Source organism: Oncorhynchus tshawytscha, linkage group LG25 (assembly GCF_018296145.1).
Source record: "Oncorhynchus tshawytscha isolate Ot180627B linkage group LG25, Otsh_v2.0, whole genome shotgun sequence".
Classification (NCBI taxonomy): domain Eukaryota; kingdom Metazoa; phylum Chordata; class Actinopteri; order Salmoniformes; family Salmonidae; genus Oncorhynchus; species Oncorhynchus tshawytscha.
In genome coordinates this window covers 28,451,996-28,465,427 of record NC_056453.1, presented here as the reverse complement: position 1 = coordinate 28,465,427, position 13,432 = coordinate 28,451,996, and the positions used below count along the sequence as shown (strand labels likewise).

Genomic DNA, 13,432 nt, shown 5'->3' with positions numbered 1-13,432 from the left:
GCTGCACTTCTGAGGACGCTCTCTCTCGCCACAAACAGGGCTGGAGCTGAAGCTGGAGCTGGGCCATCAACATGGGGGGCCATGGGCCGCTGACACTCACAGACAGATATAAACAGAGTCTGCTTGCACTAGGGAAGTCCACTGTTATTGTCCGGTGCGTTGTTGGTGCATTGACTCTACTATGTGTAGTATGAATTGAGGGGGGGAGGGTATCTTTCCTTATTAAAGGGGGTATCTTTCCTTATTACAGGGGGTATCTTTCCTTATTAAAGGGGGTATCTTTCCTTATTAAAGGGGTATCTTTCTTTATTAAAGGGGTATATTTTCTTATTAAAGGGGGTATCTTTCCTTATTAAAGGGGGTATATTTTCTTATTAAAGGGGGTATCTTTCCTTATTGAGGGGGGTATCTTTCCTTATTAAAGGGGGTATCTTTCCTTATTGAGGGGGTATCTTTCCTTATTACAGGGGGTATCTTTCCTTATTGAGGTGCTGGTATTAAATATGTCATTGGTGGTACAGTAATTGCTGGGTGGGAGTATTGTGTTTGCATTTCCTTTGCTAGATTTTCAGGTCATGATGCTCATTTCAATGGTGCCTCAGCTGTGTGTGAGCCTACTGTTAAACGTGTCCCCAGTCTCACCTTGCGCTCAGAGGTAGTTGATGTCATCACAGTGACATGGTTTCTCAGAGCCATCCATCAAGCCAATGGCCCGTGAAGTTCACCTCTGTGACAAAAGGCTGTGTTCTCTTGACTTCCAGGGTTGACATGTCACCGTTACCCATGGCAACTGTTTGATGGCCAGCCATTGTGCCTTTCCTGTTTGAGACAACGGTGTGTGTGTGTGATGGTTGGGGGTGGAGGTATAAGGTGTAGGTAGGTAGGTGTGATGGTTGGGGGTGGAGGTGTGGGGGTAGGTAGGTGGTGTGATGGTTGGGGGTGGAGGTGTAGAGGGTAGGTAGGGAGGTGTGATGGTTGGGGGTGGAGGTATAGGGTGTAGGTTGGGAGGTGTGAGGGTTGGAGGTATAGGGGCTAGGTAGGGAGGTGTGATGGTTGGGGGTGGAGGTATATGGGGTAGGTAGGTGTGATGGTTGAGGGTGGAGGTATAAGGGGTAGGTAGGGAGGTGTGATGGTTGGGGGTGGAGGTATATGGGGTAGGTAGGTGTGATGGTTGGGGGTGGAGGTATAGGGGTAGGTAGGGAGGTGTGATGGTTGGGGGTGGAGGAATATGGGGTAGGTAGGTGTGATGGTTGGCGGTGGAGGTATAGGGGTAGGTAGGGAGGTGTGATGGTTGGGGTTGGAGGTGTAGGGGGTAGGTAGGGAGGTGTGATGGTTGGGGGTGGAGGTATAAGGGGTAGGTAGGGAGGTGTGATGGTTGGGGGTGGAGGTATATGGGGTAGGTAGGTGTGATGGTTGGGGGTGGAGGTATAGGGGTAGGTAGGGAGGTGTGATGGTTGGGGGTGGAGGAATATGGGGTAGGTAGGTGTGATGTTTGGGGGTGGAGGTATAGGGGTAGGTAGGGAGGTGTGATGGTTGGGGATGGAGGTATAGGGGTAGGTAGGGAGGTGTGATGGTTGGGGGTGGAGGTGTAGGGGGTAGGTAATGAGGTGTGATGGTTGGGGGCGGAGGTATATGGGGTAGGTAGGTGTGATGGTTGGGGGTGGAGGTATAGGGGGTAGGTAGGGAGGTGTGATGGTTGGGGTTGGAGGTGTAGGGGGTAGGTAGGGAGGTGTGATGGTTGGGGGTGGAGGTATAAGGGGTAGGTAGGGGGTGTGATGGTTGGGGGTGGAGGTGTAGGGGGTAGGTAGGGAGGTGTGATGGTTGGGGGTGGAGATATAAGGGGTAGGTAGGGAGGTGTGATGGTTGGGGATGGAGGTGTAGGGGGTAGGTAATGAGGTGTGATGGTTGGGGTGGAGGTGTATGGGGTAGGTAGGTGTGATGGTTGGGGTGGAGGTATAGGGGTAGGTAGGTGTGATGGTTAGGGGTGAAGGCATAAGGGGTAGGTAGGGAGGTGTGATGGTTGGGGGTGGAGGCATAAGGGGTAGGTAGGGAGGTGTGATGGTTGGGGGTGGAGGTATAGGGGTAGGTAGGTGTGATGGATGGGGGTGGAGGTATAAGGTGTAGGTAATAAGGTGTGATGGTTGGGGGTGGAGGTATAGGGGGTAGGTAGGGAGGTGTGATGGTTGGGGGTGGATGTATAAGGGGTAGGTAGGGAGATATGATGGTTGGGGGTGGAGGTGTAGGGGGTAGGTAGGGAGGTGTGATGGTTGGGGGTGGAGGTATAAGGGGTAGGTAGGGAGATATGATGGTTGGGGGTGGAGGTGTAGGGGGTAGGTAGGGAGATGTGATGGTTGGGGGTGGATGTATAAGGGGTAGGTAGGGAGATATGATGGTTGGGGGTGGAGGTGTAGGGGGGTAGGTAGGGAGGTGTGATGGTTGGGGGTGGAGGTATAAGGGGTAGGTAGGGAGGTGTGATGGTTGGGGGTGGAGGTATATAGGGGTAGTTCGGGGGTAGGTTGGATGGTTGGGGGTGGAGGTATAAGGGGTAGGTAGGGAGGTGTGATGGTTGGGGGTGGAGGTATAGGGGGTATAGGGAGGGTGATGGGTGGGGGGGATGGTAGGGAGGTGGTTGGGGGTGGAGGTATAGGGGGTAGGTAGGGAGGTGTGATGGTTGGGGGTGGAGGTATAAGGGATAGGTAGGGAGATGTGATGGTTGGGGGTGGAGGTATAAGGGGTAGGTAGGGAGGTGTGATGGTTGGGGGTGGAGGTATAAGGGATAGGTAGGGAGGTGTGATGGTTGGGGGTGGAGGTATGAGGGGTAGGTAGGGAGGTGTGAAATAAAGGTACTATGTTGAAACTAAAATGGTTCTTCAGCTGTCCCTATAGGAGAACCCTTTGAAGAACCCTTTTTGGTTCCAGGTAGAACCCTTTTGGGTTCTATTTAGAACCCTTTACACAGAGGATTCTACATGGAACCCAACATAGTTCTACTTGTAACCAAAAAGGGTTCTCCTACAGGGACAGCCAAAGAACCATTTTGGAACCCTTTTCCTGAGAGTGTAAGGGGAAGGTAGGGAGGCATGGTGGTTGGGGTGGAGGTATAGGGGCAAGGTAGGGAGGCATGGTGGTTGGGGTGGAGGTATAGGGGCAAGGTAGGGAGGCATGGTGGTTGGGGTGGAGGTATAGGGGCAAGGTAGGGACGCATGGTGGTTGGGGTGGAGGTATAGGGGCAAGGTAGGGAGTCATGATTGTTGGGGGTGGGGGTATAGGGGGAAGGGTTGTTTTTGCTGGACAGTGTGATTGTCAGTGTCTATTGCTCATCTAGAGAGCCTCTGGAGTGTGAGACAGAGAGAGACTCTCCTCTGCTCCTCCCTCCCCTCTATCCTCTGCTCCTCTCACCTCTCCTCTGCTCCTCCCTCCCTCCCGGTCTCCTCTGCCTCAGGCCTCTCAGGAGCCCTACAGCAGAAGTACACAGGAAGGAAATTAAGCACAGGAGCCTTAGCTATAGGAAAATGGGGTCAAATTGCCTTTCAGTTGCCGTAATCTTCAAATTGTTTCTAAATTACAGCAGGAGTGAGTGCCCACAATTTGTTTCTATTCTGAGGAGTCGGATGAGAGGGCCACTTCAGTTACTTAATTATTTGATGAACACACAAACATGTGCCATGAGCCATTTCTTGTTTGTGCTGTTCACTCTATAGTCCTATGAAAAGGACTTGTTTGCATGCAGAGGGAAGATGGGAGAGATGATCAATAAGAAAGCCATTATGGAACATGCTTAAGTACAGCAAGAACAGTTTTGCCATTTTGGCAGTCTGAATCCTGCTCTAGGAATTATTTGATCAATATCATTGTAGCATAATAGAGAGGAGTAAATTATATGATCAATTCTGCTATGTGTGTGTGTGTGTGTGTGTGTGTGTGTGTGTGTGTGTGTGTGTGTGTGTGTGTGTGTGTGTGTGTGTGTGTGTGCATGTGTGTATTTGTGTCTGTTTGACAAACACGTACATGTACCTTAGTTCAATGATCTTATTTATTTTAGAATCTTCAAAATAAATATTTATTTATTCTTTGTGTGGAAAGGATTTCCTGATAATGTATAAAGCTTTCATTTTGAAAAACATATTAATTGAGTATGAATTCTCAAATATTATACCAACAATTGACTGACTGGTGAATAATTGATTTGTATCATTGTGGCTATGAACACAGACATTTTGCAGCCTCTTCCAGTCCCTTGACCATTAATAACATGCTCTAAAATTCAGCTGACACATACAGGTAGGCTATACATCTCACTCACATTCAGTTTATATACACATATACACACTGACACACATACAGGTAGGCTATACATCTCACTCACATTCAGTTTATATGCACATATACACACTGACACACATACAGGTAGGCTATACATCTCACTCACATTCAGTTTATATGCACATATACACACTGACACACATACAGGTAGGCTATACATCTCACTCACATTCAGTTTATATGCACATATACACACTGACACACATACAGGTAGGCTATACATCTCACTCACATTCAGTTTATATGCACATATACACACTGACACACATACAGGTAGGCTATACATCTCACATTCAGCTTAGACACACACATGCATAATGGTTAGGCTATACATCTCACTCACATTCAGTTTATATGCACATATACACACTGACACACATACAGGTAGGCTATACATCTCACATTCAGCTTAAACACACACATGCATAATGGTTTGGCTATACATCTCACATTCAGCTTAGACACACACATGCATAATGGTTTGGCTATACATCTCACATTCAGCTTAGACACACACATGCATAATGGTTTGGCTATACATCTCACATTCACATCTCACATTCACGTCTCACATTCAGCTTAGACACACACATGCATAATGGTTTGGCTATACATCTCACATTCAGCTTAGACACACACATGCATAAAGGTTTGGCTATACATCTCACATTCAGGTTGGTTCTGGTCTGTGTCATACATATACAGTAGAAGATGGATTGGCTGGCTTTCTCTGCTGTCTGTGGCTGTAGAGATGATTCCGTCTTGAGGTAAGTTCACCTAATAATCCAACCATCCTAACTTCCACCTACACTTTTAGAAAAAAGGGTTCCAAAAGGTTTCTTTGGCTGTGCCCATAGCAGAACACTTTTTGGTTCCAGGTAGAAACCTTTTTGGTTTCAGGTAAAACCCTTTTTGGTTCCATGTAGAACCCTCTGTGGAAAAGGTTCAACAGGGAACTAAATGGGTTCTACCTGGAACCAAAAAGGGTTCCTCAAATGGTTCTCCTATGGGAACAGTGGAAGAACCCCTTTAGGTTCTAAATAGCTTATTTTTTTCTAAGTGTGTACTGTACTTTCACAAACAGGAGTCTGCTGAGAGATCGAAGGTGACATGTTGTCAGGCTCGGAACAAAACCCAAAGCTGTGACGTAACTGAATCTTGCCTGTGTACTCCACTACAAACCCCCCCACCCCACCTCACCCATCCCCAGCTGTACCTCTGTATCAGTCTAACCCTCTCTGAAGAAGATATCACTTCCTGGTTCCTCATCCTGACATTGCAGATAGGGTGGAGAGGGACGGGGACAGGGACGAGGGGTAATATACATCTCCTCACTTTAGGTTGGCCACAGCAATGTGGCGTGGTTAACCTCACAGAGAGACTGAGACGCTCTCGCCGAGCAGAGCACGCCCTGATACCTCCGTGTTTTTTCTGCTTTTGAGTTTGATTTGTTTTTGTTTTTCTTCATCTCTCATTCCCGTCACATGATAAAAGAGTTCAGCCATTGAGAACGCTAAGCAAACGAGATGAGAAGAGAAGGTGGAGGAAGAGAAGGAGGGAATTAGGGAATGAGGGACGGAGGAGGGAAAGAGTGGGAGGGGAGAATGACACAAAGAGAGGCTGTCACACTCACTTAGATGCTGAAATATTAAAGTGTGCATGCTAGGTTATAATTTCCCCCTGAAAGCGGAGGGGAGCGGTGGTGGTGGAGAGAGAAATAGAGGGGGGCGGAAAGGTATCACAGCAGATCTTCTCCTCTCTCTCTTCCTGGAGGAGACGCGGCACACTTTTAATACCATGAGTTTAATTACCGTCAGCAGTCAACTGGCTGGCTAGCTGACTGCTGCCTTCACCAGCTTCTCCTCTTCCCATTCTCCTTCCAACGATGTGAATAGTTTATTAATAATCATGTTCTCCCTCCCAGACAAAGGCAGCGGGCCCATGTGTGTCATCTAGCTCTGCTGCACTAGCTACTGTGGATTATTAAAGCTCTAAAAGGATGGGGTCCCATCCCTAATCACACATTATCCCCACTTCTAATAAAACCATTAAAGGGGAATGGGGAAACAGAAATGTTCTTTGACTGCAACCCTTGATGCTAGAGAGTGTGAGAGAGTTAGGGAAAGAGAGTGGGTTAGTGTGAAATAATCTCCAGGTTACTTTTGACTGAGCATTAGGCATTTTTCTGGTGTCACTGTATTCTATGAATGAACAGTTATAGAGCCCAGAGTTTTACAGATCCGATCACATGATCAGGGAACCTCCTGGCTCTGGCTATGAAGTTGAACTGCATGAGAGGGCATGGTTGTGGCTAGTTTTTTTATTTTTTATTATTGTGTTTTTTGTATGTTTCTTTGTGTATTTCCTATGCTGCCTTGATTGGGTACTTTTTTTGTCATGCAGTGACCCTTGTAAAAGAGACCTCTCAATTGGACTCCACCCTGCCTAAATAAAGCTTAAATAACAAAAATGGATTGTGCCTGTTTGGTCACCTTTGGTATTTCCGGTGGTCAGCTAAGCTATCCAGAACAAAAGCCAAGACACTGAGTCCTCAGAACTTACAGAGTCCTGGGTTGCCAGGTTGGCTGATTGCATGTTAGTCTTGGAAAGGATGATGTTTCAGCGTGTGTGTGTGCGTGTGTTTCTCCCAGACTGTGCTGAGCTCACCACTCTGTGAGGATGATCGGGCGGGACAGGCAGGGGGAGGAGGGGGGTGTTGTCTCATTTACACATCATCATGTCGGTGGTGGGCCATGTCACTAGGGTTGTGTTTTTCTCTCCATCCAGTCTCATCTGCCCCTCCAGCCATCACACCAGGGCCCAGCCTCCAGAGCTGACAAGGGGACGTCTAAGGACAAAAAGCCCCAGACACACTCACCTCTCTGGGCCGCTCTTTGCTCTCCTCACTGGGTCAACCAGCCGCCCAGGCCCCATCACACCACTGCACTGTGGCCCGCTAAAGGTATGTGAGGAGGTAGTGTAGACTGATGAGACAGTCACACACACACACACACACACACACACACACACACACACACACACACACACACACACACACACACACACACACACACACACACACACACACACACCAATAGTGATACACATTCTCAACACATAATGGTCCAAATCTATGAAAGATCTCAGTCCTCTTAGAACCTCCCATTAGAGGAATTGTTCTTGTTTAAAAAGTAAAGAACTAATGAAGGCTTTAATGTGATAGGACAACACCTCTCTCTCCGACAGTGGCGGACGGAGTGTCTCCATTCCAATTACCGCTCGCTTAAGTGATCGCTGAGTCATGTCTGAAGATAGACATGGCAGTCTGACTCATTCAGGACACAAAGCCCAGCACAGATTACTCACTTTCTGACGTCCTTTGTCCAGGCAGCTGACTGATGTATCTAAACACACCATAGTATCTTGCTCACTGATTGGATTACAGTCGCCTGAGTAAACGCTGTAGAGGAAGAATAAGGTATGTCTGTCCGATTCTTCTGCTATAGGCCTACTAAAGCTTATTTTTTTCTTTGGTGTGTAGTTAACGACCTTCATTCCTGCATTCCTTCATTCATGTCCTATGGTTCTGCTCATTGTCTCACTTCAGGTCACATACCATCACTGATTCAATTCACTTCTGAGTGCAGCCAGGAAACAGACTGAAGCCTTAGCTCGGTTTAAGACATACACACATATTATTTACTGTAACACATGGTCACTTGAAAATAGACAGACACAGATACACATATGCACTTGCGCTTGCACGCACACACACTTATGTACTTACACACATAGACACACTTCTTGCACACCCACGATACAGTTCTGTCCTGCTACTGTGCATACAACACCTTCAGAAACTATTCACACCCCTTGACTTTTTCCACATTTGTTGTGTTACAGCCTGAATTTAATATGGATTTGTATGGTCACTGGCCTACACACAATAAATACCCCATAATGTCAAAGTGTAATTTTGCTTTTAGATATTTTTACAAATTATTTAAAAAATGAAAAGCTGAAATATCTTGAGTCAGTAAGTATTCAACCCCTTTTTTATGGCAAGCCTAAATAAGTTCAGGAGTCAAAATGTGCTTAACAACTCACATAATAAGTTGCATGATTTTTGAAAGACTACCTCATTGCTGTACCCCACACATACAATTATCTGTATGATCAGTGAATTTCAAACACAGATTCAAACCAAAAAGACTAGGGAGGTTTTCGAACGTCTAGCAAAGAAGGGTAGATTGGTAAAAAAAAAAAAACAGACACTGAATATCCCTTTGAGCATGGTGAATTTATGAATCACACTTTGGAAGGTGTATCAATGCACCCAGTCACTACAAAGATACAAGTGTCCTTTCTAACTCAGTTGCCGGAAAGAAAGGAAACCGCTCAGGGATTTCACCATGAGGCAAATTGTGACTTTAAAACAGTTAAAGTGTTAAATGGCTGTGATAGGAGAACACTGAGGATGGATCAACAACATTGTAGTTACTCCTCAATACTAACCTTATTGACAGAATGAAAAGAGGGAACCCAGTACAGAATGTAATATTCCAAAACATGCATCCTGTTTGCAACAAGGCACAAAAGTAATACTGCAAAAAATGTGGAAAATAAATGAACTTTTTGTCCTGAATTGTCACACCCTGATCTGTTTCACCTGTCCTTGTGCTTGTCTCCACCCCCCTCCAGGTGTCGCCCATCTTCCCCATTATCCCTTGGGTACTTAAACCTGTATTAACTTTTTGTCTGTTGCCAGTTCATCTTGTTTGTTCAAGTCAACCGCTGGTTTGTCTCTGCTCTTGCTTTTCCCCCAGTCTCTCTTTTTCTGGCCCTCCAGTTTTGACCCTTGCCTGTCCCGACTCTGAGCCCTCCTGCTTGACCACTCTGCCTGACCCTGAGCCTGCCTGTCGTCCTGTACCTTGGTCTCTACTCTGGATTACTGACCCCTGCCTGCCTTGTCCTGTCGTTTGCCTGCCCCTGTTGCTGTAATAAACATTGTTACTTCAACACAGTCTGTATTTGGGTCTTACTGGAAACCAGATAGTACGAACTGGCCATGACTGACTCAGCAGACTTAGACCAGCTCCACAACGCCATCTCCTCCCAAGGAGCCCTCATTGGTAGACACGAGGAGTTCATTCGCTGTCTGATGGAAGGGTTCCAGGATGTGATCGAACGTCACGACCTAGCATTGGACGCTTTGCGGGAGCAATTCCATGGGTTGCTAGACAGCCTAACACGACAGTAACCTCCCAGCACCTCAGTAACCTGGCTGGTAGCAGCGCCGTCACCCCAGTTTCCCGGGAACCCCGCTTACCTACCCCGAAGCACTATGATGGAGATTCCAGAACCTGCCGGTCCTTTCTCTCCCAGTGTTTCCTCGTTTTCGAGCTGCAGCCTTCTTCGATCCCCTCGGACCACTCAAAGATAGTGTACATTATTACGCTGATGTCCAGGAGGGCACTCGCCTGGGCCACGGCAGTGTGGGAGCAACAATCTGCCTTCTGCCTCAGTCTGGAGGTATTCGTGGCGGAGGTGAGAAAGGTGTTCGAGGCTCCGGGGTCCGGAGAGAGGCTGTTACTCCAGCTTCTGCAGGACTCCCTCAGTGTGGCAGACTATAAACCCGGAAGTTACTCCAGCTTCTGCAGGACTCCCTCAGTGTGGAAGACTATGAACCCCGAAGTTACTCCAGCTTCGGCAGGACTCCCTCAGTGTGGCAGACTATGAACCCGGAAGTTACTCCAGCTTCTGCAGGACTCCCTCAGTGTGGCAGACTATGAACTCGGAAGTTACTCCAGCTTCTGCAGGACTCCCTCAGTGTGGCAGACTATGAACTCGGAAGTTACTCCAGCTTCTGCAGGACTCCCTCAGTGTGGCAGACTATGAACCCGGAAGTTACTCCAGCTTCAGCAGGACTCCCTCAGTGTGGCAGACAATGCGGTGGATTTCCGCACGTTAGCAGCGGAGGGTGCCTGGAACCCGGAAGAGCTGTTCAACACGTTCCTGCATGGATTATCTGAGGAAGTAAAGGACGAGCTTGCAGCACGGGAACTACCTACGGATCTCAACCTATTCATCGCTTTAACCATCTGGATCGATGGTCAGCTAGAGGGAGAAGAGGTCTGATTGCGGTCCCAATCGCTCACTCAAGGATCCCCCTTCCATCTGATGAACTCCGGAAGTCCCCGGTGTCTTCGTCCCCGAGAGAATCCGAGTTTACCCGAGTTCCCCCAAGAGCATCCGAAGATGGACGATTTACCTCTTCCCGAGCCGATGCAGCTTGGCAGGGCTAGGCTGTCTCCAGCCGAACATGTACTGTATGTAGACTTAACACTCAGAGTTGTTTGTATTGCGGTACTAACGGTCATTGTCTACCTGTCCCTTCAAGAGACATAGCTCATTGTTGGGAATGAGTACTCTGGTGGGTCTTAAGGATAATTTTGCTTCTCCCCCATCTCCATGCCACCCTGCTGTGGGGCAACCGTCTCTCCAGATACTCATCGACTCAGGGGCCGATATGAGTCTCATGGACGTTACTATGGTGTCCGAGTTGGGCATCCCCACTCAACCCCTCTCCATTCCCATTGACGTTAGAGCGCTGGATGTGCACTCTCACCGTACCACCCCCATCAACCTACGAGTATCGGGGAATCACAGCGAGATGATCCAATTCCTGCTAATTGAGTCTCCGCAGGTTCCTGTGGTATTGGGATTCTCTTGGCTCCAGCGACACAATCCCTCGATCGACTGGTCTACTGGTACCATCATGGGCTGGAGCCTGTTCTGCCACACTCATTGCCTGAAATCAGCCCTGCCTGCCCTGGAATGTCTTCCTGGGGGCTTGGAAATTGCCCTAGACCTCGCCGCCATTTCCACGGAATCCCAGGACCTCCGGGAGGGGTTCAGTAAGGCCCGGCTACTTCACTTCCGCAGCACCGACCAGTATCCAAGAACTCTGAGCCCGCCTACCTGACCCCTCTGCCTGCCCCTGAGCCCCTGGCCCCACTCTGGATTACAAACCTCTGCCTGACCTGAACCTTCCTGTCATCCTGTACCTTTGCCCCACTACCCTGGATTACCGACCCCTGCCTGCATTGACCTGTCGTTTGACTGCCCCTGTTGCTGTTATAAACATTGTTACTTCAACACAGTCTGCATTTGGGTCTTACCTGATATGAATACAAAGTGTTATGTTTGGGGCAAATACAACACATTACTGAGTACCACTCTCCATATTTTCAAGCATAGTGGTGGCTTCATCATGTTATGGGTATGCTTGTAATCGTTCAGGTCTGGGAGTTCAGGATAAAAAATAAACGGAATGGAGCTAAGCACAGGCTAAATCCTAGAGGAAAACCTAGTTCAGTCTGCTTTCCACCAGACACTGGAAGATTAATTCACCTTTCAGCAGGACAATAACCTGAAACACAATGGCAAATCTACACTGGAGTTGCTTACTAAGACAGTGAATGTTCCTGAGTGGCCGAGTTACAGTTTTTACTTAAATCAGCTTGAAAATCTATGGCAAGACCTGATAATGGTTGTCTAGCAATGATCAACAACCAATTTGACAGACCATGAAGAATTTTGAAAAGAATAATGTGCAAGTTTTGCACAATCCAGGTATGGAAACCTCTTTCAGACTTACCCAGAAAGACTCACAGCTGTAATCGCTGCTAAAGGTGATTTTAATATGTATTGACTCAGGGGGTTGAACACTTATCTAATCAAGATACATTAGTTTGCATTTTTCATGATTCTTGTTTTTACAAATGTCCGATTTTTTCCCCACATTGACATCAGAGTATTGAGTGTATATTGTTGATAAAAAATGAAAGTTAAATGCATTTTAAACCCACTTTGTGACACTAAATGTGTTACAACACACAAAATGTGTGAATACAAAAAGGGTGTGAATACCTTCGGAAGGCACTGTAGTTTATGTGGTCCCTGGCCATTTTTCTGAGCTCCCGCACACACTAGCTACCTACAGTAATGGTCTGCCTACCTTGTTTATCACAGTCGCTCAAAATGGGTTTAATGTCTCCTGTGGTTCTTAAGAGAAGAGATTACTCCATGCCCTGATTTTCACGCATGTCCTGTGTGTGATCCCGCGCCCAACCGACTTGTTTCACAGTCGTGGCTATTGTAGCTGACAATCAAACATGATCCTGTCCCCTTAATCTTGTTTTGGAGTAGATTGGTCAAAATAATCCCTCTCCTGCAAACCGCTCTAGAAGCGATGATGCCTCTGTATTCAACACACACCTGGCTAGCTTGGTTACAAACGGTCACTTATTCCTCCTAAAAATATCTCTGAACCAGACCTTTTACTCTACTTATATCTATGTATTTATCTAAATATATTACAACATAGTTGGGGAGACCCTCAACTCTGTGTATATTATTATTCATTATGTCTGTAGGTATTGTATCATTGAAGAGTTTGTAGTAGGACTGACTGTCACCATCAGTAAAGGTACCACACCAGCATTGAAGTAAGAGAACGTGTTGACATTGCCATTGAGTAACGCGTCTGACACGTCCTTCTTTCTGTCACCTGGACCAAGGAGCTGTGAGTGTTACTGATCAAATAAAGTGAATTTCTAATTTACCAGAGCCTTGAGGGTTATCCAACTCATCGACAGAAAGAGTGATGAAGCTCTTCACCTCCTCTGAGAGAGCGCAAAACACAAACGGAGGGAGAGAGATGGAGGAGAGAGAAAGAGAGAGGAGAGAAATGGCCTAAGGGAGGGATGATGTGAGAGAGAACCTTAGGGGACATGAATAGAAGAAAAACAACATCTTTGTAGAATATGTGAGTGAGTGTTTCCTTGGACTGATTCTTACACAACTGTATAACTCTTCTACTCACTTGTAAGAGACGCTGGCTCCATGTCACCACTCTATCTAAAGGTAAAATATCTAGAGAAATCCAAGGAAATATTTACTGTATTGTATCCGTTTTAATTCTAAAGATGTTCAGTGGGTCATAATTTCAGACGGGTCCTATCTCACAGACAAAGTATTAAAGTCACATTTTTATATGGAGGGCACCTCATAGCTCTGTACAGCTCCACATTGACATGATTGGTTG

The 13,432-nt window shown here is 46.9% G+C and overlaps 1 protein-coding gene across 1 annotated transcript; it reads right to left on the bottom strand.

Moving 5' to 3' along the window:
• Positions 1-1,032: 1,032 nt before the first annotated feature.
• On the bottom strand, positions 1,033-6,918 carry LOC121840863 (proline-rich extensin-like protein EPR1). Its single transcript, XM_042306313.1, has 2 exons — positions 6,886-6,918; positions 1,033-2,880 (listed from the first exon to the last, which is right to left on the bottom strand). Exons 1-2 carry the CDS (start codon positions 6,916-6,918, stop codon positions 1,033-1,035), a joined length of 1,881 nt encoding a protein of 626 aa, XP_042162247.1.
• Between the last annotated feature and the right edge of the window lie 6,514 nt (positions 6,919-13,432).

Excerpts from the sequence above, each read along its gene's own strand:
- LOC121840863 (XM_042306313.1), bottom strand. The coding sequence starts at position 6,918 with ATGCAATCAGCCAACCTGGCAACCCAGGACTCT. Across the intron at positions 2,881-6,885 it reads ACCTGGCAACCCAGGACTCT|GGACAGCTGAAGAACCATTT; the intron begins GTAAGTTCTGAG and ends GTTCTCCTATAG.